Genomic DNA, 26,917 nt, shown 5'->3' on the forward strand with positions numbered 1-26,917 from the left:
TTTGAAGGTATTGTGGCATTTTCTGTATTATGCAACTCCAACAGGCATGTTCATATTCTCTTTGACAGAAATACTGTAAACTCATTTATCATCACAGCATGCTAACAAAATATTATATACATAGTAAGAGATTTCCAAAATCTAGGTATCATGCTGTCAAAATTAAGCCCATTTATTTCAATAGGTAGTAGTTCATAGGACAAGGGTTGTAATCCCAACTACACTTTATTTAGAGTGAAACCCATTGAACAGAATGAGGCTCTTCATTCTGCAAAGCCAATCTTGCGGACGGATCTTTGGGTAAGCAGGAGAGAGAGATCGTTAGTGAAATTACAATTGAATTTCGGCCCGTTAAATAACGGGCGCTAGTAACGGGCGCTCTGGGCCCCCCGCTGCCATTCCCGCTACTGCCGCCGCCAGCCTGCATGCCGTGGCCGGTCTCCCTGCCAGCCAAGGGCCCCAAAGTCTCCGCGGCGGCGGCCACCGCCGACCACCCACCCGCCCTCCCAGCTGGCCGATTCCTCCTTACCCGTAAAAGTCCCTATTTTGAGAAGAAGAGAGGAGCTCGCAAGCAGAGCTCCTCTCTCTGAAAAGCCTTTTCCCAAACTTGCGCTTTGGGCGCAAAGGCCGCCTATTGTGTCCTTTGCGTCCATAGCGCCAGTTCGGGCATTGACTTTGCACAGAGAGGAGCTCTGCTTGCGAGCTCCTCTCTCCTTCTCTAAATATGGACTTTTACGGGTAAGGAGGAATTGGCCAGCTGGGAGGGTGGGCGGGTGGGTGGTGGCGGCGGCCGCGGGGGCAATTGCATGGGCCGATTTGGCCCTTAATCATGTGGGGGGGGTTGAAAAGGAGGACTCAGGCAGCTGGGAGGGCAGGCGGGCGGTCAGCGGTGGCCGATTGAGACAAAAATTTGGCAGACAGGATGGGAGCGGAGGACTTGGGCAAATGGGGGGACGGGCGGGCGGCATCGGCGGGAATCGTTTGTGCTACATCAGATAATTTGGCCAACATGGCCGCCCGTGTCTGGGCGGTTGTATCTTTTTCGGCGGTTCTGGGCATGCGCTCCGCGCATGCCCAGAACTCCCCAAAAAGACACGGGCGGCACGGGATCACACACAGGGGGTTTATTATAGAGGATGTGCAAAACTAAAACAAAACGAGGCAGAAGGCTAGTTAGTTAGTTGTTTATTTACAATCTTAGATCAAACAGCAATAAAAACAAAATAGACTCAGTAAAAAAAAGCCAGAAGGCAAGGAAAGGAGGTGTAGAGAAGGTGCCGGTTCAACCGCCTGCCTGGAGAGAGAGAGCGGAACTGGTTGTCCACACACCACAGTGCCCTCCCTTCCCGCCGGGAGACACACTTGAAGCCAACTAGATTTTGCAGTTTCAACTGTGGAAATCACAGCATTTGCTATAGAGCTAAGTTGCAAGGCAGTCAGTTGGATCTGTTCAACACTGTGTCATTCCTTCCCAGCCTGCAGCACCTTTTCCACCTTGGTCTGCTACTGCAGTTGCCATGGGTATTAATCAGAAAATTCAGATGGCACCTGTTCCGATAGAGGTACCAGTAGCTTCTGCAGCACCTTCAGCACCTCCTGTACCGCAAGGTCCACCTCCACCTGCTGGGGATGCTCCACAACCTCTTCCCCCATTGAGGCTGGTGGGTGATCCTGCGCCTGTTCCAGAGGAACCTCATACACCAACTGATGACTTTTACAACTCCTCCAATTGTTCTGACCCAAACACGGATGATGAGGGTGGGGGCCCAGGGCATCCTTCTGATCCACCTTCAGATGTGCCCCCAAAACTGTCCACCTCACCTAATGAGGAGCTAAAGTCCTATACTAAGATGATACAACAAATGGCAGAGTTACTGAGTCTGGAGCTCAAACGTCCAGCTGCCGACATGGAAGACCCTGTCTACAAAATGATGGCCACTGTGCAATCCATGCAACCTATCGCTTTACCCATGTTGCCTGTTACTACAAAGGCTGCTAAGGTGGTGTGGGATATCTTGCAAACCTCAGTTCCTACATCAAAATGCTTGGAGAGTTTGTACTGAATTCAGGAAGAGGACAACTCTTACCTTTTCTCTTTAATAATAGACTGCACTTCCTCGTCTAAATCAGATAATCGTCACACAACCGCTTTGGATTGAGGAGGACGCACGTAAGCTCGACCTTTTTGGACATCACATTTATTTGACTGAAAGAGTTGCGAATTATGCGGCCTGCATGACCCGTTACAGCGATTGTTCCTGGGACTCTCTGCAAAAGGAGGCTTCTACGCTCCGGCCAGAGGAATTTGTAAAGAGATATGAGGAAGTGCTTATCAAATCAGCTGAACTTACCAGACAGCAGCTGAGCACGTTTAAACACCTAGCTGAAACTGAAACCAGGACAATACTAGGGCAGTCTCTCTCAGATGTCATGCCTGGTTGCGCTCTTCTACACTATAGAACGATATGAGGGACCGTATTGAAACTTTGCCCTTTGATGGTAAAGGTCTCTTTAACAAAACTACAGATACAACTATGGAGACCTTTAAAAAGTCTAAATTCATGGCCAAGAGCTTTTCATCCTTTTCCTTATTGACTCAAGGCTCTACTTGGTACCGTAACTACAATTGCCAGCGATCTGGCTTCTGGTACCAAGCAATATTTTAAAAAGCAATATAAGCCATACCATGAAAAGGGATACAGCCAAAGGAATAAAAATCATCTCTTAAATACTCTTTACAAATATTTTACGAATTTATTCAAATACTTCAGATCCAGTACAGCTTTGAGGGAGCCGTCTTTTGAGGGGTATGGTGAACAGGATAGAATAAATTTCCCTGACTCTATTTATTTTTTATTTATTTAACATATTTTTATACCGCCCAAAACTTACATCTTCTTCTTGAAAAAAGAGGAACTAGTTCTACCACACCTAATTCTACCAGGTGGAGAATTGCTTGTAGCAGGCCTGTATGTCTGGTATGTGAGCAGGAGTGTAGTGTACTTGGTAACCAGTTTGCAGAATGGGTTATACATTCTATTCTGTACCTGTGTAAAAGTGACTGGAGAACCCACGTGTCACTTCTTTGAGGTCTCCTAGGCATGATAGGAGCACATCCTTTGTCATGAACCCTGCCGCCTGTTACAATTTTCTGGAGAGGTCCAGTTACGGTTGTCATCAGCCTGTTTGGAGGTGACCTGGGACCAGGCTTTCTCTATGGCTTCCCTGGGGCTTTGGAATGTGCTCCCTGCTGAAATAAGAGCATCTCCTTCTCTGTTTGTTTTCAGGAAGACCCTCAAGACTCACCTGTTCTTGCAGGCTTTTAATCAGAATTAATTTAAATAATTTGTTTTAATATTTCTTGCTACTGTTTTTATTTTTCATGTATTTTAATGTGTTGCTTTTTAAATATTTTAAATTTGTACACCGCCTAGAGATGTACATATCAGATGGTATAAAAATATGATAAATAAATGAAGTACAGAAAGTTGAAAATGGAGACTCTAGGGTCAGTCGCAGAATCTCTTCATCATCAGGACCATATGGCCTCAATAGACCTCACAGAGGCATATATACACATTCCCATTCACCTAGACAGTTGTCCCTTTCTCCATTTTGCGTATGCAGGAAATCATTATCAGTACAAAGCGCTGCCATTAGGGCTGTCATCAGCCCCAAGAGTATTCACAAAGATCATGGCTCCCTTGATAGCACATCTCAGGTTCCAGAGGATCCAGATCTTTGCATACTTCGACAATCTGTTACTCAGATCTCCAGACCTACCATCAGCTTACAGGGACATAGACATAACTGTACAATCAATGGTAGAACACGGCTTCACAATCAACAAAGTCAAAAGCTATCTCAGCCCCATTCAAAAAACCCACCATCTGGGGGTCATCATCAGCTCATTCTCCCCCAGGAATGTATTCAGGAGACTGTATCATTCACTGCATCTCACAAAACAGGAAGGTCCTTCTAACCCTAGCATGATTACATGGCCTGATGATGGCATGACTGGATGCTGTTCCTTGGGCCCCGTTTCATCAACATACACTCCAATGGTTCCTGCTTCCCTACCAGAAAGTGATAGCTCAGAAATGCCAGTTAAGGTACAGAGCCCTCCTCAGGTTCTCCAATCATTCACGTGGTAGATGTCCCCCAATCGCTTATCACAGGGGAAACAATTCCTAGACCCACCCAGGATCATTGAAACAACAGATGCGCGTCTCCTAGGGTGGGGAGCCAACTGTCTTCAACATTCAGCTCAGGGGAAATGGTCAGTAATGGAGAGGCTATCAATTGGCTAGAACTGAGAGCTATTCACATGGCTTTAATAGCCTTCCAACAGAAACTGAGACATAGACATGCCCTCATCTGTACCAACAACATCACAGTGAAGGCTCTTGTGAACCACCAGGGGAGAACCAGATCATGGTCATTGCATCAGGAGGCAGTACTTCTCCTTCAGTGGGTGGAAGAGAACCTAGCATCTCTATGGGCACATCATGTGCCCGTAGTTCTGCTATACTACGGAGTTCTGCTATACACCCTTTTTCTAGTCCCTCTAGTCAGCTGGCTACTGCACAAGGTGCGTCTGACCAAGTTGGAGCTCATCCTGATAACACTCTACTGGCCACGGAGAGTTTGGTTTCCAGAAATTCCACATCTAGCAATATCAGAACCATGGTTTCTCCCAGTCTCCCCTGACCTTCTACAGCAAGATCCTGTACTTCATCTCAATCCAGCCTGGGTAAAATTAGCCGCATGGAGACTGAGAGGAATTTCCTGAGACAGCATGGTTATTCTTCCAAGGTTCTTGATACCATACTAGCCTCCAGAAAATGACCCACCAATCGTATATACGATTGGGGAGGGCTTTCTTAAGATGGTGTACTAGAAATCAATTGCAAAAGGAGAGATGCAGAATCAGAGAACTCCTTGCCTTTCTCCAGGAAGGTTTGGACAAGGGCTTAAAGGCCAACACTATAAAACATCAGGCAGCATCTCTATCAAGTATTCTATCAACTCACAAGAAAGATTTCTCCTATCATCCTCACCTCAAGTGCTTCCTTAGGGGAGCTACCCTTCTGTCTCCTGCAACAATACATTGATTCCCTACTTGGAATCAACACACGGTGCTACAGGCTCTACAGGCTTCCCTGTTTGAACCTATTTGATCTATCTCTCTTCATTTATTGTCATTTAAGTTGGCATTGAGTTGGCCATCACATCTGCCAGAAGAGGGTCAGAGCTGCAGGCTCTATCAGTCAGTAAGCATCTATGCATATTTTCCCCGGACTTGGTTCATCTCATTCTGGACCTGACATTTGTCCCTAAGGTGCACTCCATATTCCACCACTCACAGGACATTATATTGCCATCTTTCTGTCCAAAGCCAATTCACTCAAAGGAACAAGCTTGGCACAAGCTGGACATGCATAGGTGCCAGGCCCCCCAAGGGGGGGAACTTGCCAGCTGAGTGGCAACTTCCTCTTTGCTCTCCCCCTTGCATCTCTCTGAAGGTGTCGGGTGGGGGGCAGGGGCCCATCTTTTTGTCCCAGGGCCAACTCCAATCTTGCTACATCTTTGTTCATTTCCATTATAAATGTTTGTGTGTCATTCAAAAATACAGGGAGTTCTGTTACAGGAATTTTATGAGGACAATCAAATATAGCTTCTTGTGTTATGTATGTGTGTGTGTGTGTGTGTGTGTGTGTGTGTATGTATATATATATATATATATATATATATATATATATATATATATTCCACAATTTCAGTCAAATTGTATGCAGAACTTGGTGAAAGTTTGAAAGCAAGTAAACATTAGGACTGGAGAGAAGTTTAATTCCACAGGGCACTGATGCAATAGCTTTCCATGTGCTCATTGTTGTCTCAGCGTGGAATGAGCTGTCATTTTCCACTGCATGAAATCATACATGTCTGATATGATGCGACTCAGGTCTGGAGTTTGTTCAAATGAAGTACTGCATAGTATTTTCAGTAGTTTGTGCAAGCTGGCTAAGAGCCTTCTAATTTGCAGAATCTTAGAGTAACTTACTTGTTGTCCCCATTTTTTGAGTGGCTTAAGAAACTGAAGCAAGTTTTCATCTTGCAGCTGCAAAAATCCAAAAAGGGGGGGGGGCCTCATTAATTTATACCACAAACTGAATGGCCATTAAAACAGCATTTACACTGCAAGGAGCTGTATTTTGGTTTGGAATCACACCTGGACCTGAAGGCTTGCAGATTTCTAAACTAGGGCCAAATCCGATATTGCAGGAGTTCCCAACCTGTGGTACTCCAGATGTTGCTGAACTGCAAATCCCATAATGCCCAGCCATGTTTTGTGGCTGGGAATTATGGGAGTTGGAGTTCAGCAACATCTGGAGTATCACAGGGAACCCCTGCAATTTTGAATTCCAGTATTAAAGCTGCAGGTATGGATTGAACAGAGATAGTGTTTGACACATGTTAACATCCAGGGTGCTTTTCATGTCTTTTTTTTTTCCAGAAGTGCAAAGCCGCTATGGCTATCTGAGCCATCCAGAGCTCAGATAATTGGTTTTCAGTGCCTGCTTCAAGCTGTAGGTGGAGAATTAATTTTTTTAAATCAATTTTTTTTAAAAAAAATTTAAATCCCTTCACACAGAGAACTAGCACGGCAGAGACATGGCTAGGCTGGAAACTTCCTCCTGAAGTGCTAGTTTTCTATATGCACAGAGGGCTACTCTGCCCCCACCCATGGGGAAGCATTCAAAAATGCAATTCCTCAACTTCCAGTTTGAAGTGGATTCCACCATGTGACATTGCTTAACTTAACATAGAGATCAGCCCTTCATTTGTTGTGGTTCTGAGTTCCTGTCACAATATCAGGAGGAGTATACATCGCTTGATGTGTAGAACATTGGAGTACTACGAGAGAACTCAGACACAAGTGGTAAACAAAGTTCGGCTCACTCTCTTTCAGTTCCTGTTGATTACTTGGATTTCCATTAGTTAGCACAGGGGCGTAACTACCATTAGGCAAGGGGAAGAGGCTGCCTGGGGGCCCCCACGCCTCGAGGCCCCCCCCAGAGGCAAGTCACATGACTATATATTGTGAAGTGTGTGTGCGCATCAGCGAGGGGCCCATTTTAAAATTTTGTCTCTGGGCCCATTCCAGCCTTGTTACGCCCCTGAGTTAGCAACTTTTGGCTTTAGCTACATCTACCAAATTTCTGGCAACCTCCACCTCCATCAAGAAAAGTATTACTAAGATTCCCAGCATGTGTGAAAATAAGAAGACTGTAGGTACTTACTTTTAGCCTTGCCCCCACGTTCAATTGGAGGCAGTCATGAAGCTTGGTAAATGTCAGAAAAATCTGATCCTGAGCTTCAATTTTAACCTGGATGTAAGTGTTTAACTGAAAGTAGATGGGCTGGAAAGGTGGTGCATGGACATGGCTACTGGTGTCCCACCAGTTCCAGAGTTTCTGTCCAATTCCCTTCTGATTAAAGTAGGAGCCAGAGGAAAGGTCCAGATTCAGCCTATGGAAAGTGATCAAATTAAAACACATGGCAATAAATTTTTAACTTGTGGTGCGAGGAAGAACAGATCTGGCAGCAGACTTGCCTAACCACTTCAAAACATATTTGTCTCACAACGTAAGGATTTGTCACTTATCCCAGTGTAGTTCCCATGTAGGGCTTCAAAAATGACTTAAGCTGGGCAACAATCTTCAAGTCTTGATGGCCTCCATTGAAGTAAGAGCTGCACTTTTTGCAGAGAAAATTTGCAGGAATCAAATGACAGGAGAGGAAGGAGGAGAAAAGAAATAGTTTTTGGCTGGACAAAAGCAAAGGCTATTCACTCTCCCAGAGGAAGATTTCTGTCTATGAGATGCAGAGGAACAGAAGGTAAATCCATTCTCTCCAGTGTAACTTTTTAGTAGGTACTGCTAACTGTTTAGTAGGTACTTTCATTGTGTAAAAAAATGCAGTATATCCAGCCAATAAATATCGGTAGAATACAATCTTTTTGCAGTTTCACCAGATTGAGCAACTTTGCATACATAGAGGATTGATTGTTACATATCGAGAGCCAGTATAGTATGGTGTGAGACTATTGAATTAAAACAGGTGAGAACTTGTGCTTAAATTCTCACTCAGCCACGAACCTCACTTGGTGACTGGACCAATCACTGCCTCTTACTTAGTCTAACCTACTTCACAGATAGTTGTGAAGATAAAATGAAGGTGGGGGAAATCATGTATGTCATTTGGCTCCTTGGAGGAAGGATGGAATAAAAGTGTAATGAAATTGTTGCTATGCAAAATCTGCTGTTTTCCATAATGGTGGATTTCTCTCCACTGTGCACTTCTGTGACAGGAATGGGGTGCCTCAGGGCTCTTTGGGTGTTGACTAGTGTGGGGAAGCAGCAGCAACCATGCTAAAACTTTTTGAAGACTGAACCAGAGAAAGTGGCTGTTCCAAAAATTAAAAGGGTTTAGGACTGAAAACTGGTATAGCACTCTGGCTAATGTGTGTGCTGAAAAAGCTGCATTCAAATCTTATTTTATAAACTGAATACAGACCATCTAAAAAGAAGAAGTCACCGTGGGTTCTTCACTCATGGTGTGAGTCCAGTTTCCTTCCTCTCACAATTTGCATTACAAATACAGTATGCATAACAAAAAAATTGAATGTTTGTTTAGCTGTCAATAGAGCCTCGACTTCTATGCTTTATATAGGCTGCCTGACTGCTAGCCCTTTAAAAACATATTATTATTTTTTAAGGGTTGCAGAAGTGCTCCAGGGATTGTAGTGGGGTGGGGGAGAGATGGGTTTGTAGATACAGTGGTCCCTCGACTTACAAACTACTCGACATAAGTATTTTTCGAGTTACAAACGGCAGTTTTAGATCCGGTTTTAGATGCGTTTTTTTCGACTTACAAATTTTTAGATGGGGTTTCCTCGACTTACAAATTTTTAGATGGGGTTTCCTCGACTTACGAATTTTACATGCAGTTTCCTTGACTTGCCTGCCTGTTTACTGCCTGTTTATTCTTGAAAAGAAATGTTCCTGTGCAGTTTGCAAGCCTTACTGGGGGTCTGGGTCTTTTTTCTAGGCTCCGGAACGCATTAATCCGTTCCCAATGCATTCCTATGGGAAACCGCTTTTCAACTTACGAATTTTTCGACTTACAAATGTGCATTCGGAACGGATTAATTTCGTAAGTAGAGGGACCACTGTATTCTACTACATTACAGCTCAAACCTGCAGAATTGCAATCAATAAGAGATCACACTGAAGCAAAGGCTATTTACATTGCAGAGCAGCAAAACTGGGATGTACCTTTAGTCACAAAATGTACTAGATGGTCTTAGACAAATGCCATATAAATGCTTAGCAGAAGTACTAAAACTGCATTCGGATTAGGACATGGATATACATGGGAAACAATAATTCAGAACACCACATTCAACACTATGCAATGACATGTTTTTTGGACATTGTTATGCCAGGAAATATGCAAACATTACCAATCAAACCATTATAGTGAAATATAGGTTAGTCTACAAAAATCTAGATTAATACTCTGTCATCTGAAAGGAACAATTTAAAGCTCACCTGAGACGCCCATTTCGATGGTAACATGCTGCATATCCCTGATTTGTAAAGAATGCCTGGACCTCATGGTGAGTGCTGTCATTTAGAATGATATATGTGAACTGAACATCTTTGACATAGGTTATGAGAATAGCAAGATTACCTGATGGGTAACTAAGTAAGAGCTAAGGAAAAACCAATCTCTTCACATGGTGGTAATAGTGCTAGGATTATCTTCATATATATATATATATCACACCCCAGGAGTACCGTTAGAGCATATGATCACATACAAGTGATCCAGGACATTTTGTTTTGTTTCCTGTATGATCAGAGAGTTCTTGAGCAAAGGGATGCTGACTAGAATATCAATACGTACTTCACACAGCACACGTGCCAACATTCTGCAGTCTAATTTTTTATTCTCTATGGTATGCTGTGGGCAATTTGTGGCTCCTTTGTACATTTTAAGAAATGAGTCAAATCAGTATGTTAGCTTTATATTTCCTTTTGAAATGAATTACATCAGGAATTACATCTTCCTGAATTTTTAAAAAATTTTAAATGAATGTTTTTTTTGCTTGAATAGTTTAAGATCTCCCATCAATATATTGACATACTTTTGTATGTAGATGAATATGCAATAATGTAGTCCTACAACTACACTGCTTCGACTCTTGTTTCTTCTATCATCTCACTTTTTCTTTTTAAAAGTACTGCTAGTCATGCTAGTAGTGCTCCTTGACTAGAGCACTGGAAAACTGGGATAGCCAGCCTCAGCAGATAACACTTCCTCCATCAGAATGAAGTAAATGTTGTACTTGTACTTCAGGAAAGCAATATGGATATAGGAAAGAGAGCATGCTATTACGTTTCATGCAGGGTGGCATGGCTACCCCTGGGCAAAGGAGAATGACCTCCATCCTTCAATAGCTTGAAATCTTATTCCTCTTTACTTACACTTTCATGGCAATGTATAGAGGTGTTCCAGATGTGGAGGTTTATTGTGGGAGGAAGAAGTGTGGTAAACACTAACAGGAGTCGCTATAGTCTGTCCACACAGACTGTCACACTGAAACGCTGTAGGTTCATCTCCCCACCTACCTCTTCCCCCACCCATTGCTATTCATCCTCTCTTGAATCCCTCACCCATTTCCCCTCCCATTGCCTACCCATCACTCCATTTACACACACACACACACACACACACACACACACACACACACACACACCAACAACACTTTAGGCTAGTTCTGTTATTTGGGTAGGACAAGCATCCTACCCAGCTTCGGGAGCTTCAATTTTCGATTGTGTGTGAGCAACAAACTAGGGGGCAGAGGGAGTGATCATGTGTGAGAGAGTAGGATAGGTTGTCCCCATCCTACCCAGCTCTCATAGCCTGCATTTTAACAAGGCAGGAGGAAAAGCTATCCTAATCAGCTCCTCCCTCAGGGACATCTCAGGTAGGGTGTTTTTTTGTTTTTGGCAGGACCCCAGGCTTAGCTCCCCCGGGATGTCTTGTTTCCCCCTTGCATGTCTTATTTTCCCCTTTATTTTCTAACAATATTTTGCATACTATTTTACACTAATGCACTTTTGCACAAGACAGCAAATCCCCTTCAGCTGCTCAGTGTCTACACACTCAGCATTCCACCTTCTACAGCTGGCATGCTTCTCACTTCAGCACCTGGGCACACCTTTGCAATCCTCTTTCTTTCGGTGTGCAGTCCACTTCTGATCACCTAGCTAACTTGCTTGTGTTCTCCATCACAGTTTCCGCAACCCTGCAAACCACACCACTTGTGATCCACATTCCAGCATGTTGACTCCTTGGACATACCCAAACCCCTGCATTATCAATTGTGCACTGCACATTTCCTTCCATGTGTGCTCATTTTTCCCCCTGAGGATGCATGGGAATAGTTGCACAGAGTAATACCCACTTTATAGGAAGGGGAAAGGTGGGCTTAAAATGTCTGCCAGGTGAAGGCGGAAAAGTTGGCTGGTTGTAAAATGGCTGCCAGGTGACAGTCATAAATGGCAGGCATAGAGCTGCTGCCGTGCAGGTCATACCCAAAGCTAAAGATACGAAAGCAACCCCCACCTGCATCCCAAGAAAACCTCCCAGAGATGCTATGGCTGATTAATCAAATGAATGGGTTTGCACATCTGCCCAGGGAGCTAGGTGAAGGTGATCAGAAATGGACTGTGCACTACAGGAAGGAGGACTGCAGAGATGTGCCCAGGTGCCGAACGGAGGGGTGTGCTGGGTAGAGCCAACATCCCCAAGGTCAACCCCTTGGAGGGCAGCCAACCATACCTCCACAGCTTGCGCTTAATCTGCTTCACAGCTGCTCCTACTCCCACAATATCCCACACTGCCATTTTAGGACAGGTTAGAGGTACTCCCTTTTCAAGATGGCCATTTCATGCATTGAAGGACTAATCATGAAAAAGCCAGGAAGGGCCATACGTGGTCTGGACAGCCCACAACTGGGACCATAGCTATGCATGCTGTTATAAATTGCCATCTAGAAAACCTCTTTGTGTGAATCACAACATTGCAAAGTAGTGCTGAGGAAGAAAACTCAAGCATTCCCCAATTGTTTGTCCTTATCTGTCTAAAAGCCCAGTTATGCTGGATATTAAACTTGGCCTGTTCCATCTGGAAAAAGAAGAGAGAATATCTTCCCATCAGCATAGTATCTTTTCACAGCCTTGGTAGGATGGCAAATCTGAGGAAAAGCAAAAGAAGAAAATAGAAGCAGGGAAGGCGAGAGCAAGCCTGCCTCCTTCTGGAGCGCCACACAAGAACTCTGTGGTCTGTTAGCATGATCTCAGAGGAAGTAGTAAGAGAAGATTGTGCAGTCAAGGGAGATGGGCTGTTTAGAGGAAAGAAGGCCATGAATTGCATTATATGGTAGGTATTGGGGAAATCTGGTTTTTAAGCTGAAAACCAAAGGGTTTTTAAAAAACCCACCTATTAGAGGTATCTGTATAGGGGGGAGGGCCTTACTCTTTCATTGGTAATAGGTACAAATTACAACTGGGATACTTCAGAGACAATACAAGTGATAAGTACAGATTATATGGAAACTTTATTTTGGAAATGGCCCTCATTAAGCTGCTGCTACTACTACTACTACTACTACTACTACTACAAATATTTATATACCGCTTTTCAACAAAAGTTTCCAAAGCGGTTTACATAGAGAAATAATAAATACATAAGATGGATACTCAAAGGGCTCGCAGTCTAAAAAGAAACACAAGATAGATACCAGCAACAGTCACTGGAAGAATATTGTACTGGGGGGGAGGGGGATAGGGCCAGTTGCTTTCCCCCTGCTCAATAAAGAGAATCACCACTTTTAAAAGGTGCCTCTTTGCTTCTTATAGTACATTTTATCCCCAGAAAATGCACCTCCATAAAACAAGTATATGTGTTTTATTTGTTTTAATGTTAGATAAGATGTTTAAAACATTGTATCTAACATTAGATAAAATGTTAACTGAAAGGCAAAATAAATCAATTTATCATTGAAATCAAGAAGCTCCTAACATACAATTCAGGTAACTGTGATTGCTTGCCATTGGAAGTAGGGGGAACAGACAGGTCTTCATCCTTTCTGCATGTCTCCAAGAGGTTCCTCTGCTATTACTTCCATGGGAGTAACCTTTGGAACCACTGTGGCCACCAGACAGAGTTGAAATCTGCTGGTTTGAGCGAGGCACATATTGACACCTGATCAATTCTTCTTTGAGCCATGGAGACAGCTAGCAGAGAGTCCTAAGTATGTCCATTGCACTCAGGAGTTCCCAGGCCGAGAAGATCAGTAGCTATGGAAGGAGTCTTGCTTGGGCTAGGCAGAAATAAGTTGATGGCAAGTTAAACCCCTAGTGCTTGCTGATACACAGAAGTGAGCATAGTCTCCATTCAGTGCATGCACAGGGACTTTCTATTTAGACAGGAAATTAATACAAGAATGGGTACAGCTGGTCCCAGCTCACTCCTTGAACAAATTTACCCTCCAGTGCAGCAGTCCCAAAGCTACATAACTGAGTGCCCAAGGGCATACAGAGGACATCCCAGAGACACCCCAATGAGTCAGCCCTCAGTTGGGGGATCCACCCACCTTTAATTGCTCCGCTTTGAACTCCAAATCTATCTTCAATACATCTTCAGGACGTGGACGTTGTTTCTTAGGGACAATTTTTTTGGGTTTTGGTGGATGGTCTGATAATTTGAATTTAACTTTGGTACCTGAAATAATTTCAGGATGAGAGCATTCAGATATTTGGAATGTCAGCAGTCAACTGTGGCAAAGAGTTCATGGGGCAAAGAGTTCAAGAATTCCTATCTTTATCAAAGTATAAATGGATGGAAGGCAGAACCAACCTCTTTACCATTAGACCATGCCAGTGGTTCTCTAGTAGTTTGCCACTGTTTTGTTTCTGTCTTGCCCAGAGGCTTGGTGGGGATGATGATGCTTTGTGAAGGGCTTCGGTAGGGAGAATGTGGCAGGAAATTTTATTGAGGAGAGCAGGGGTGTCCTTAGTGAGCCTTTGTGGGGTGCAGTGACTGGGACAAATCAGCCAGTGCAGGACCACCTTCCAATTAATTTTAATGGTAGCCACAAGAGCGGGGCCCTGGTGGTCACCCTGCTTGCCATGACTTAAGGACAGCCCTGAAGGAAATGGAGGACCCATTGGATTATGGGGATTTCTCTGCATGAGGTGGGGGGAATGGCAGGGGGTGCTCTGGATTCTGAAATGAACATAAGGATTGTACTCACATGTGCCAAACCTCATATATTGCTCCAGTACCTCCCTGTAGTTCTCAAAACCTCGCTCTTCTATCCTAGAAGTAATATATCTGAAAGTACATTTTAAAAGTTTGTAAATAATACTTAGAAATGCCATATTTTTAAATGTGATATATTCAAATCATCTTTACAATGACTCGACGGGGGGGGGGGGGGGACACCTCAAAAGCGGCAAGGTCTGGAATAAAAACAAAGTGTAAAGACACAGTGCCTTCTAATTCATGGACCTCTTTCTCACATTGGACAGATGGAGGGGCTGGGCTGGGCTGATCTACCTTCACTTTCCTCAACTGAGAGGAAAGTGCAGCAGGAGTGCAGATCCTCTAAGTATTTGAGGAGTTCCCTCCTCATTTTACTGAACTCCCCCTTGCCAAATAACAACCCATATCTGGGTTATAAAAATCCCCTAAAAGTGTCTTTCCTCCCCCTCCCCAACTGAGGAGTTGCTTCACTTTTCAAGCTTTCCCTCTGTCTGCACCCTGAAGTGCAGATCCCTTGACTCAGGGATCAGGAGACTGGAAGTGAGGGATTTCACTGCCTCCTGTGCTTGCCCAGAGGGCAGAATCCACTGCATGTGGAGACATGCTCCTGGACCTGTAATATAGGAAGCTACCTTATACTGAATCAGACCACTGGACCATCTAGTTCAGTATTGTCTGCGTAAACTGGCAATGGCTTCTCCAAGGTTGCAGGCAGGAGTCTCTCACAGCCCTATCGTGCAGTTGCCAGGGAGGGAACCTGGGTAGGGCAGTTCCTGGTTTTGATCCCTGCCCCATGGCTGACTAGCAGAGTGAACTTTCCTCAAGACTGCCCTATTTTCAGAGTTCTCTCTAATGCAACAGTCAGGAAACGTAGTGGAAAGGTTCTGGGTAATTTTAGAAGATTGAGGTTTCATATCCAAACTCACTCCTCCATCAGCATCCTTTTAGTCTGGTTCTGAATCATTAAATATGAAAGGCGTGGATGAGGATTGATGTCAATCTCACTTTCTGGGGAGCTGCTTTCTAAGAGGTCTTCTATTACATGTTGGAAAATCTCCTTATATGTCCTGCAACAGATAAACTACAAAAGGCACAATATATGAAATAGTGAGATGAAAGACATTAGCCTGCTTACTGAGATTCAGAATTTAGTTTTCTCTGTTTAATATCTGAAAAAGTACATGCTTCCCTTTTAAAAATTGCAATATGCTCACACAGACACGTGTAGCCTCTTTCCAATTTGGCACACAGGTAGTGGAGAATGGCAGGATTCTGTGTACTTAATTTCAAGTAAATCGGTCCAGCTGTTGATTTTTAATGGTGTTTTTTAAAAGCTGAAATCTCAGTAACATCTGAGAAATGCAGCAAAAAATAACATTACATCTAAGAATCACTGAATTTTTAAAAAATCATTAAAAAGCAACTGCTGAACCAATTTAATTGGAATTGCATGCACAGTGTCCTGACATCCTGCACTACCTATTTGCCAGATTTCAGAGCTCTCTGCCCAGACACTACCATATTCTGATTTTTTCCCTTTCCCCCATAGACCTTTTTAAAAACCAAAGAGTCCTTGTGTACCCATGCTGGTCTGAAAGTTTTTCTCTCTTGTTTTCTTTGTTTTGGAATAGCATTTTTGAAAGCAGTAGGAGAAAAAAAGAAGTATGTATGTATGTATGTATGTATGTATGTATGTATGTATTTAATACATTTACATATTACCCCATACAAAAAAGTCCCTGGGTAGTGTAGATGGAGGTCTGCACCTGAAACTGACTGCAGGGTTCAGGAAGCAACTCAAAGTGAAACTAAGGGGTGGGATGGTCAGTCAAGCCAACTCAGCTAGTCAGGGGTGTCACTATAATTGAGCAGATGGATTCAAATACCCCCGTCCCCCAGTTCCTGAAGGCACTCCCAGGTCCACCTCTCCCTCTTTTCTTCATTATTTCCCTCACTCCAAAGGGCCACTGAGGAGAGGGGCAAACATGGGTCCCCTCTCCCCATGCGATGCCTTTGCAGCAAACGTAACATTCAAAAATCTACCAGTTGTTTTTTGAATGGAATGCTCAAGCTACTGCCATCCAGTTGTTCTAGTGCACTGTTGTAAATACGCTAGAACACTGGGATTTATTTATTTATTAAAATGTAATTCTTTAGATGGAAGTCTCCATCGAAAATTGACTGCAGGGTGCAGGAAGCAACTCAAAGTGGAATTGAGGGGTGGGGACAAAAAAATTTTCAGAGTTACTGACAGGCGCAAAAGGAAAAGCCAGAAGGGTTAAAGGTGCAACTGAAGACTTCGAAGAAACAAGAAAAAGAAAAAGAAAAGATCTTTTTGGATGAAAAATCACATGATGAAGCACAGAGTTTATCTGAAAAGGACAGATTCTGTTAACATCTTCTATAGTATATACTGTAGGTCCAGGATCCAAAACTACCTAGCTGCACCTCTTAATGTTCTCCTTCAGTTTTCTCTACATAGCCACCTTTACCTTCAGCAGTCTTTCCATTTTTTAGCATGTACGAGTGTACATCCTGTTCTCTCTGAGCTGGTCATACCTTTCTTCAATGTTATTCTTTCCTCTTCCCCAGAGAGTATTTGAAAATGCTTTGGATACCTCCCTTTGAGGCATCACATTGTTTCAGAGAGCTCATGAGAGCCTAGAGAAGGTTAGAGGTTCTCCTTCTAGAGATTAGAGCACACTGTTAGAAAGCAATTGCCTCCATGGCCTTGGGGCATAGCTGTCTTCTAGCGGAGATGTGTAGAGCAGCTATGTGGACCTGGGCTCATATATTTATTAGATAATGTGTTGGGAATTCTCTCTGGTAAGAGATACCTTTCTACTACAGCAGAGTGCACAGAGGCACAACACAGCAGATTCTGCCTAGGCATGCGTGTATGCTGAGAGTAAAAGAAACTTGGAGCCAGTTCATAGTTTCAAATCAATATAAGGAGTCTTTATTAGTGAAGCCATTCTAGATAGAAAAGTGGAGAGATAGGATCTCTAATCTAGCTAGCTAGCTAAATTAGCTAGAGGGATGGCTTCTGCATCTCTGCACACATGTTGCAGGGAGAGAGGAGCATGGGTGTTGCAAGGGAGAAGAAAGGGGAGAAAAGGAAGAGGAAGAGGAAGTGGAAGGAAGGAAGGGAGGGAGGGAGTCTCTAAGAGTAGCAATCTACATTTCTTTCTTTCTTTCTTTAAGATTGTTTAAATGCTTTTATTAGTAATATAAGTAAAAAACAGAAATGTTATATCTCTGAGATTTTGACAAAAATACAAGTTTACAAACAAGATCTTATCCATCCAAGAAAAAAAGAATCCTCAATCATAAGAAAGATACAAAGATAGTGATATTTTATATAAGAAGTAAAATAAATGTAATTAACTAGCCACGCAGAGTCTAAATCTAGACATCCATATAGAGTTTTTGGCCTCCCAGGGAACCAGCCGGACAGAGAGAGGAGAACCAACCTCGACCTAGGTAAACACCTGTTGTGTTCTGCAGAAAAATACCTATCACAAAAATTAAACTATATTCTTTATTCTTTAGAAAGAATAAAAATTTCCCCACTGCCAATTTGTCCTTTATCTGACTTAAATCCTATAGCAATCTACATTTCAAAGGGATAATGTCAGAGCAGTAGAGAAGGGATGACCAATATCTTGACCCCTCTGGCCCTCTGACCCACTAGTCTGTCCCCCTCTGTCATTGAGACATGAGACAGCGCAGAGTCCTTCACTTCCAACATAATGCAGGACTGTCACATGCTCCTGGTGGATTCAATTTTCAGACAGAGTTATTCCATTCTATGAGATTCTTGTTCCTATAGAATAGCACACTCTAGAATAGCACAACTCTCCCATATCCAAAAGCAGGGGTTCTCAAACTTGGGACCCCAGTTTTGCTGGACTACAACTCATATCATCCCTGGCCATTGTGGCTGGGGATGATGGGATCTGTAGTCAACAACAGCTAAGGACCCAAGTTTGAGAACCATGGTCCTAAAGGATTCAAATGCTCTCTTGGAGTCAAGGGAGAAAAGGTGTAAGTCTTGTTGTACTGTAAGTTTCTGTTCTCCCTGCTGTTTAAACCAGTGTTTCCTAACCTTTTTCATTCCAAGTCACATTTATTTTTATTTTTTTAATAGGGCATACCGTTTTCAGTCGTGCAATATTTGTTTGTTTACAGCTGGTGCCCGAACTGAGGAATTTAAGCTCCTCACTTTGGAGTCTGACTCACTGGAAACCACATTTCCCTTCTGGTGCATTATGGGTGAATCAGCTCCAAAAGCAGGGGGTTTAAATTCAGCATGCCACACCAGCCCGTGGCCCACTAGTAAACTGTGCACACTGGTTGGGAACCACATGACTATATCTAACAAATGTGTGGCATTTATTCATTTTACCACCCACCCTGGGCTCATTTTCTGTCATCCAAAACTTTTAGAACCTTATATAGCTATCTTTCCAGCAAAACCCAGTTCCCTGTGCAGTTTTATATTGTACTTTGTCAGGAAATCACTTGCGCACATTAGTTCTGAGCCTGGACTCTCTGTCATAAACTGAGTGTTATAATGCAGCTATTACACACATTTTCCACTCTATCTGGCTTGTCATCCAGTTCCTCTGCTGTTGGAAGGGCCTTCAGGATGCTGGTACAAAACTCACAGCAACCGTGGAGGCAAAGATCGGTGAAGGAATGAACCTTAAAGAATGAAGACAAACGTTTAAATGTACAACAAGCTATTCACACAATAAATAGTGATAGTTTATTACAGTTCATGACCAGCCATTACAAAGCAGATAGATAAAACTTTATTACAATCCTAGATCAGACTGTACAACAAAAAACATTACATAAGACTAGAGCGTATAATACAAAGAATGTAGCAAAAGCTAGCCACATTGAAAGTGATCTCTTTACAAAAGTTAGATAATAAAAACTCTAAATAAAATTCATCAGAGTGACCTGGAAACTTCCCCAAAAGAGGAGTGATTAGCTGTAAACGAGCATTGCTATAAAATTTACAATATAAAATAACATGAGGGGTAGTTTCAGTAAACACTTTCAGTGCTTACTTTTATTTAACAAAACCACTACCCCCCACAAGTTTGCAGGTGCGGGAGAGCCTGGTTTATGAAGATTCAAGGCCTTCAGCATTGTTTCTGAATTTTGAGGTCCAAAGTAGTGGCATGGGAGATCTGTGAACAGATCTCCCAACATGTGAACAAATCTCCCCAAAAATGTTAATACCAGGCGTGGGAGGCCTGATTCAGATTGGATTTGCAATACTGGGGAAAAGTTGTTTAACAATCTCAATGTTTTCCTGATTAAAATAATAGTTGTAATCAGGAAAACAGCACAGGGCAAAGGATTAAACTCTCTCCCCCATCACCACAATCCCAGTCTGAATCTCAATCATGCATTATGTTTTCTTTTTTAAAAAACTGCAGGACATCTTGTTCTTAGATCTTTTTGTGAATTCACACAAAAATTAAAAAGTGCTTTTATCCTACTTCTGATTATTGTGTGAGCCATACTTAGAGCCCTTTCTCACGATCATGGAGAAAGGGCTCCACACTACAGGGGGTAGAAGGCTTAAAATGCTTGCCACCCCCGCAAACGATCCTGGTCTTCTTGCTGGGCAAACGGATCACACCCCCAGATGTTTGCCGGCTACTATCAGCCGCCAGGAGGCCCAGAACACCCATAATGCACCATGCAAGAGTGGGGTGCATTATGGGGGTCCCCCCGGCACTGTCCAGGAGCCCCTCAGCCCCTGCCAGCCGGGACTGGCAGACTATTTTAAAAATGTGGCAAAGGGAGTGCTTGCTCCCTAAACCAAGTTGAAGCTTCAGGCTTAGGAGGTGGGTTTGATGTGGCGGCGGCACCAGCAGCTGCTTGCCTCCCGCTGCTTCTCAGGAGCAGACAAGAGTGGACTCGGCTGCCTTAGCCCATTCTTGGCTGCTTGTGAGAACTTGTGGTACATTCTGGTCTGGGTCAAACAAACTGAGGAGCTGTGAGGCACTGGTACGTGGAGGATCGTCCTGCCTTGGGACAAAAGAAGAAGTCCTAGAAGTCCTTTGGTTCCAACTCTGTGATCTCACCTCTGTTGGACTCCATTGGTTCGCCTCCCATTCAGCAGGAGAAACGCCCTCTTTGTCATTTCCAAGCAAATGCATTGGACACATTATAGTAAAAAGAGAAAGAGATGAGAAGTTAATTATTAATAAAAATTTACAGTCCATTGTTCAACAAAAAATTCAGAAGCAGTTTACATAAGAAAAGGAATGAGAAGATGGATCTGTGTCTCAAAGGAACACATGGGGTACAGCAGCAACAGAGTGAGGCTTTGCAGAATTCAGTAGGGCAGGAGTGCAGCTATAACTGAACTGGGGGTGACAAATATCCCTGGGCCTCTGAGGGAGGGAACCCCACCAGCTGGGCAACAGCTTACTCTTTGATCTCCTCCTCCCACCTCCCTGACTCACTACTGGCTCCTGATCAGAGGAGCTCATCTTGGCTTCAAGCAAGATGAGTCCTCTCCAGGGGAGAAAGAGGGAGCGGTGTCGGGCAGCATCCCTCCTTTTCTCCTGACTGGCTGGCTAGAGCTCAGACTCAGCCCTCCCCTCTCTCAGTCTGACTGACAGGCTCACCAGCAAAGGAAGTTGCTGAGCATCAACCAGCCAGTCTCGAGGAGAGGTGATGCTGCCTGACATTCCTGTTCACTCCTGAAACTTAGACAGAGCTGAAAAGATCTTCAATTAAAGGAGCTTAGAGATCCCTTTTGAATCCTGCCCGCATTAAAAAGAACAGGTTAAAACCATAACCACCCAATTTATCTAACTTAATTCCTACAAGCACTGGCGTTAGCAAGGAGGTGTTTTAGCCCTTTTGTTATTCAACTTCTATATTAACTCACTTGTTAAATATCTGAATAGGGCGGACATGCACCCTCCTAAGATAGCAAGTAGGCAGATCTCTATACTTCTTTGCGCTGATGATGCAATGTTTTTATCTTTGACACCTATCGGCCTTAAGAGAGCACTAAAAGCACTTTGCCAGTTTTGTTTAAAAGACCGTTTGTGAATTAACTACCAACTAAAGTAATGGTCTTCGCCAAGAGACCCAAATCTTACAGATGGAGAATTATCAGCCACATGATTGAACAGGTTAAGTGTTTTAAGTACTTAGGGATGGTAATTCACGCTTCCAGGGGTGGATGAGGAGGAAAGTGCATTTAGAATATATAACACAAACAGAATTTCAAGGTTCTATCACTCCAAAGGGGGACAATTTGTTCCAACAGCTTTTAAGCTGTTTCAAGCCAAATCAATGGCCCAGCTGCTCTTTGGAGCTCAACTGGGCCTGGACTTTACCCTAGCGGAGGTTGTCCAAACTAAATTTCTAAGAGCAGTTCTTCAAATCCCAAAAGGTGGGTCCCTTAAGGCTGGAGGCATGGCTTGAATAAGGTAGGGACCAGAATGTGGTTGGGAGTCCTTAAGTACTGGCTAAAGCTAAAATTCCAACCAAGTTGATTGACTCCCCTAGTTTTGGAGGATTAGATCCGAACAAGCCAATAGAATCCTAGAACTATGTATACTAGATATTGAATCACAAGAAGAGAGAAGTAAACTCCCTAACTGTATTAAGAACTGGTAGGTCACCTCAATTTTAGCTCCCATGTTATTTTTATAATCTGACATGTCCATCCCATTGGAGAGCCTTCACCTTATCCCATTATAATGTTTTCCCATCAGCTTCGTTGGAGGGGAGATATAAAAAGATACCCTATCACCTGCACAAGTGTTCTTGTGGATTAGATGAAGTTGAAAATTTGGCTCATATTCTACTACACTGTAAATTTTATAGCACTCCACGTAGCAAATTTTTACCCCTTTCAGAGAACTTACAGGGAAGATGGATGGATTTTTATTTAACCTATCTTCTTGCAGATAAGATTGTATTTGTTATTTCTTGTGTTGCTAAGTTTTGTGCCATCGCACACAAGATTCATCAAGTAATGACGAAGGCTCCCCCCATCAGTTAGGTGAGGATGTGTCCCTGATTTGGATAAACTTCTTCTACCTAAGTGTAACTGTGATATCTGACGGACTGTACCAACTGCATTGAATGTTAACTTTGTATTGTAATGCTGAAATGTGGTCAAGTACCGTAATAAAGATAATTAATAGTACAGGAGGTCCTCATTTTTCACAGGGGTTTCATTCTGGGAAACTCCCACAAACTGAACAGCTGCGATATTTGAGTGCTACACCTAACCCCCAAAATGGGGTTAAGTTCAGCACTCAGGTGATGTGGGGACAAGAGTGTCCCAGCCACTGGCATTGCCTCTTAAAGCCTCCCTGCTTGCCAAATGGGAAGCAGGGAGAGTGGCCATTTAAGTGGCGACTATACCTGCTGCCCTGAGGCTTAAAGAGTGTGTGAGTGTGTGGTGTGAGTGACCAGTTGCCTCCCTTGCTGCCTCTTTAAGCCTTCTGGGGCTTAGAGAAGTGGTGAGGAAGGCACCCCGTCATTTGAATCACTTCTTATAGTTTCCTCATGTGAGCAGGAAGGCTTTAAAAAGCCGCATGAGTGGCTGAGTGCCTTCCTCACTGCCTCTCCAAGCTCCAGAAGGCTTAAAGAGGCAGCAAGGAAGGTACCTAGTCACTCATGCCCCTTTAAGCCTCCCTGCATGCCAGAAGGGAAGCAGAGAAAGTGACCATTTGAATGACCACTCTCCCTGATTCCCATTTGGCAAACAGGGAGGCTTAATGAGGCAATGCGAGTGGTGGAAACTCAGCTGTCGCAGAGGTAGAAAACAATGGAACTAAGTAAGTAAAGTGTGCCGTCAAGTCGATTTCGACTCCTGGTGCCCACAGAGCCTTGTGGTTGTCTTTGGTAGAATACAGGAGGGGTTTACCATTGCCTCCTCCTGCACAGTATGAGGTGATGCCTTTCAGCATCTTCCTATGTCACTGCTGCCCGATATAGTACCAGTGGGGATTCAAACTGGCAACCTTCTGCTTCTTAGTCAAGCATTTCCCCGCAGCACCATTAGGTGCTACCCCCACAATAACTGAATTGTTACGTAGTCCCTTTAAGTGGCGCAGCAAGGAAATGCTTGACCAAGAAGCAGACGGTTGCCAGTTCGAATCTCCGCTGGTATGTTTCCCAGACTATAGGAAACCTTTCCCATACATACTATGGGAAACACCTATATCAGGCAGCAGCGATATAGGAAGATGCTGAAAGGCATCATATAGGAAGATGTTGAAAGGCAATGGTAAACCCATCCTGTATTCTACCAAAGAAAACCACAGGGCTCTGGGGTCGCCTGGAGTCGACACCGATAGTCCCATAGTTTCTGCCTCTTCTGATTCACATGGTTATTTATACAAATTATAAGGGTGTTTTTAAAAAATCTACCCTTAAGCCACACCAATGGAATGGCATTGAACCAAGCTAGAGAGAGAACTCTCTGATACCTAGGACTTATAAAAGAGGACAAGCAATCTGCTGGATGTAAACTAGGTGATAGGTGTTGGACATGAAGCTCCTGAAGGCATTGACTCCTATCACCAGCAACTCTATTGATCACTAGGAACATTAGGGGTAGAGATAGTAAGTAAGGGAATCCCCTCTCTGACCATGATATCTCTGCTCTGATTCCCTTTTGTTAGACTGACCTGCACACACCACATTTGACATGGACAATCCTGCCTCTTAAAGATGCAGTGAACCTGGGTGAAGATCCCCAAATGGCCCAAATGGCTGGGGTGGCCACACCATTGACCTGCACCAGATGGCTGAGTAAGGGACTCTGAGGATGTCCGAGACCATAGCCTGCCCGCCTGCTGATCTCTTGTCCTGCATGGCCAAGGGGATCTCAGGGCCTGCCTGTGGCTGCCTGCTTCCACAGAGGCTAAGGAACTGGGACTGGGCTAGGCCTGGCTAGGTCAGGAGCAGGCGAGTCGCTTCCCTGTGCCTGCGTACTGCAATTTGTAAGCGTCACCAGCACATGATGTCACATGCTTGCAACACTTGCAAGTTGCACTGCACGGGCACAGGGAAGTGGCAGGCCTGCTCCAGGCCTGGCTGGGTCCAGCCCAGGCCCAGTGCCTTAGCTGCTGCAGAAGCAGGAGGCTATGGGATGGCCGCAGGCCGGCCCACTCAACACTCAGCTCCCCCTGGCCACCCAGGACAGGAATTTGGTAGGTAGGCGGGCTGCAAACAGGCCACGGGCTGGCCACAACTACCCTCAGAGTTGCACACTCTGCTATCTGGCATGGGCCAGTGACATTGCCACCCCAGTGGGACATTTGGACACACACACCCCAGTGTGGAGGACTGCACTTTCGCCCAGATGTCCAGTCCAAAGGGTACCTCTGGAGAGGAATTAGGAAGAAAAGGCAAGGAACATTTTCACCATGGAGACAGCATCACAAGGGCAATCTGCAATCTTGAGGCTGAATGGATCTAATTATGAAATGTCATTCAGGATGGAATCATTACTCATGAGGCAGGGACTGGAAAGCCTTTGGAGAGTGATAGGCTGGAGAACAAAGAGCTTGGGATGCTCAAAACAGAAAAGTCTATGTCGAGGTCTCTCTCTCTCTGCACGAAGATTGGTCCCCTCTTGGTCTACCTCCCCTTCATAGATGCCTCAAATGAGCTAAAACCCAATTACCTCAGCAGGAAAGTCAGATAAGGTTCTACAATACAACTCCCTTCTTATCAGAAGAAAGCTAAAGTGGACAATAGAAATTCAGAGGTGCACTCATTAAAATACTCATTAGTTTACTAGGTTCTTCCAGTGGAGGAGATACTGTGTTTGCATGTCCATTCACTCCATTTACATAACAGAGTATGCTTGACCCATTCAAACATTGTATTGTAGTGCAGCACAGCCAACATAAACAATGGAACCTTTTGAGATTTCACGGAACTACCCTATTCAAGAAAGGAGCAATTGGAATGTTGTCTCAGGACACATTTTGGGCTTTAATTGCCCCTGGTTTATTTAGGAACATAAAGGAACATAAAGCCAGTGTGCTCCCTGATGTGCTCCATTGGGTGCTCCTTCATGTGCTCCACTTGGTGCTCTTTACTCCTTGGAATCACCCACGTTTTGGCCGCTAGACCTGATACCTGCTGATACCTAGATGTTAATCTAGCTGGATCTTGCTTTGCATGCCAACCTTCAGATCGGTCCTCTTGCCTGGCCTGATCTGCCCAGCCAGCTTTGCTGCCACCAGAAGTTGGCTACTCGAGAACAGATACGTTTTGGACCTATCTTTGCCATCTAACCCCCTACTACTTACTGATCCATCCCTGAGGAAAGAGGTCGTTTGGTTGCTCCAAAGCCACAAGGATCCAATCACCACTAAAGGAAGGATGAGGTTGTATAGAAATTGCTGCACCCATCTGGGTCTCCCTATCCCTGCTCTTTCTTAAATCCAAAAACCTGTTTCTCTCAAGCCTCCTTTCTCTAGCTAGCCTGGAAGTTATTTTAATTTGGACACGAAGCTGAATTTCCTCTTTACAGTTATCTGGTTAATCCTGTAACATATTTTTAGTAGTATTGCTTTTATCAACTTTATTATTTCATAGTACCCCTCCCCTACAATAAAAACTTTTTGAACTTAAACTCTCTCTCTCTCAGTCCATTTTCCTGCCACTAAAGCTTTGCACAAAAATTATTCTGATGTTGAACTGCTCCACCCAAGTGAGCTAATTTCCCCACACAAAGCCCAAACACAATTTTGGGGTGTTCACCAACCACCCATGGCAGTTGATATGACATAACAGATATGACACTGTTTGAATTATGGCATGGGAACAAACCCAACTTAGGACATATCAGAGTGTTTGGATCAAAAGCATATGCATATGTTCCTAAATAAACTGAATGAAGATGTGAAGAAGGAATACTTTCTGGATATTGCCTAGAGGGAAAAGGATAATGAATCCTTGATGTGGCCACTGGAACAGTGAGAATATGGAATGTGGCATACTTTGATGAAAGCGAGAGGCCAACTGCAAGTGAAGTGCCAGAAATTGGACCTGAGATCCAGATGAGTCGAAAGAAGAGGAATATGCCATAAGCCTGGAACCAACCAGCAAACCAGAAACAGAAGGGGAAAAAGAAGTTGAGCCAGAAGTGCAATGCTCACAAAGATTCAACAAAGAGGTTCCACCCAGGAGACCCTCCTACATTGCCAAAAAGGAAGAGATCCAGGAACCCTACACATGGGAAGATACTGAAAAATTGCCAACACATTAAGCTGAACATTGGGGGAAAGTTGCAAAAGAAGGGAGAGAATCTCTACGCAAGAATAAGGCACTTGTGGAACTACCTGCTGGAAGAAAGTCAGGAGAATGCAAATGGGTCTTCAAGTATAATGTAGAAGGAGTCATTGAGCATTCCAAAGCCAGATTAGTAACCAAGGGATACTCTCAAAAGTATGGCAAAGACTATGATGATATATTTGCACCTGTCGTGAAGCAT

At 43.8% G+C, this 26,917-nt stretch overlaps 1 protein-coding gene across 1 annotated transcript in view; it reads right to left on the bottom strand.

The window, feature by feature from the left end:
* Positions 1 to 5,833: 5,833 nt before the first annotated feature.
* ERICH6B (glutamate rich 6B) overlaps positions 5,834 to 26,917 on the bottom strand; it is a 47,205-nt gene continuing 26,121 nt past the window's right edge. Inside the window, exons 8-16 of the mRNA XM_053308949.1 lie at positions 20,514 to 20,563; positions 18,997 to 19,110; positions 15,330 to 15,484; positions 14,393 to 14,472; positions 13,733 to 13,860; positions 12,243 to 12,331; positions 9,618 to 9,770; positions 7,305 to 7,533; positions 5,834 to 6,121 (exon numbers count right to left, since the gene is read on the bottom strand). Coding sequence (XP_053164924.1) covers positions 5,888 to 6,121; positions 7,305 to 7,533; positions 9,618 to 9,770; positions 12,243 to 12,331; positions 13,733 to 13,860; positions 14,393 to 14,472; positions 15,330 to 15,484; positions 18,997 to 19,110; positions 20,514 to 20,563 — 1,232 coding nt within the window. The 3' untranslated portion in view covers positions 5,834 to 5,887. The remainder of the gene's footprint in view (positions 6,122 to 7,304; positions 7,534 to 9,617; positions 9,771 to 12,242; positions 12,332 to 13,732; positions 13,861 to 14,392; positions 14,473 to 15,329; positions 15,485 to 18,996; positions 19,111 to 20,513; positions 20,564 to 26,917) is intronic.

The sequence above is a fragment of the Hemicordylus capensis genome, chromosome 3 (assembly GCF_027244095.1).
Source record: "Hemicordylus capensis ecotype Gifberg chromosome 3, rHemCap1.1.pri, whole genome shotgun sequence".
Classification (NCBI taxonomy): domain Eukaryota; kingdom Metazoa; phylum Chordata; class Lepidosauria; order Squamata; family Cordylidae; genus Hemicordylus; species Hemicordylus capensis.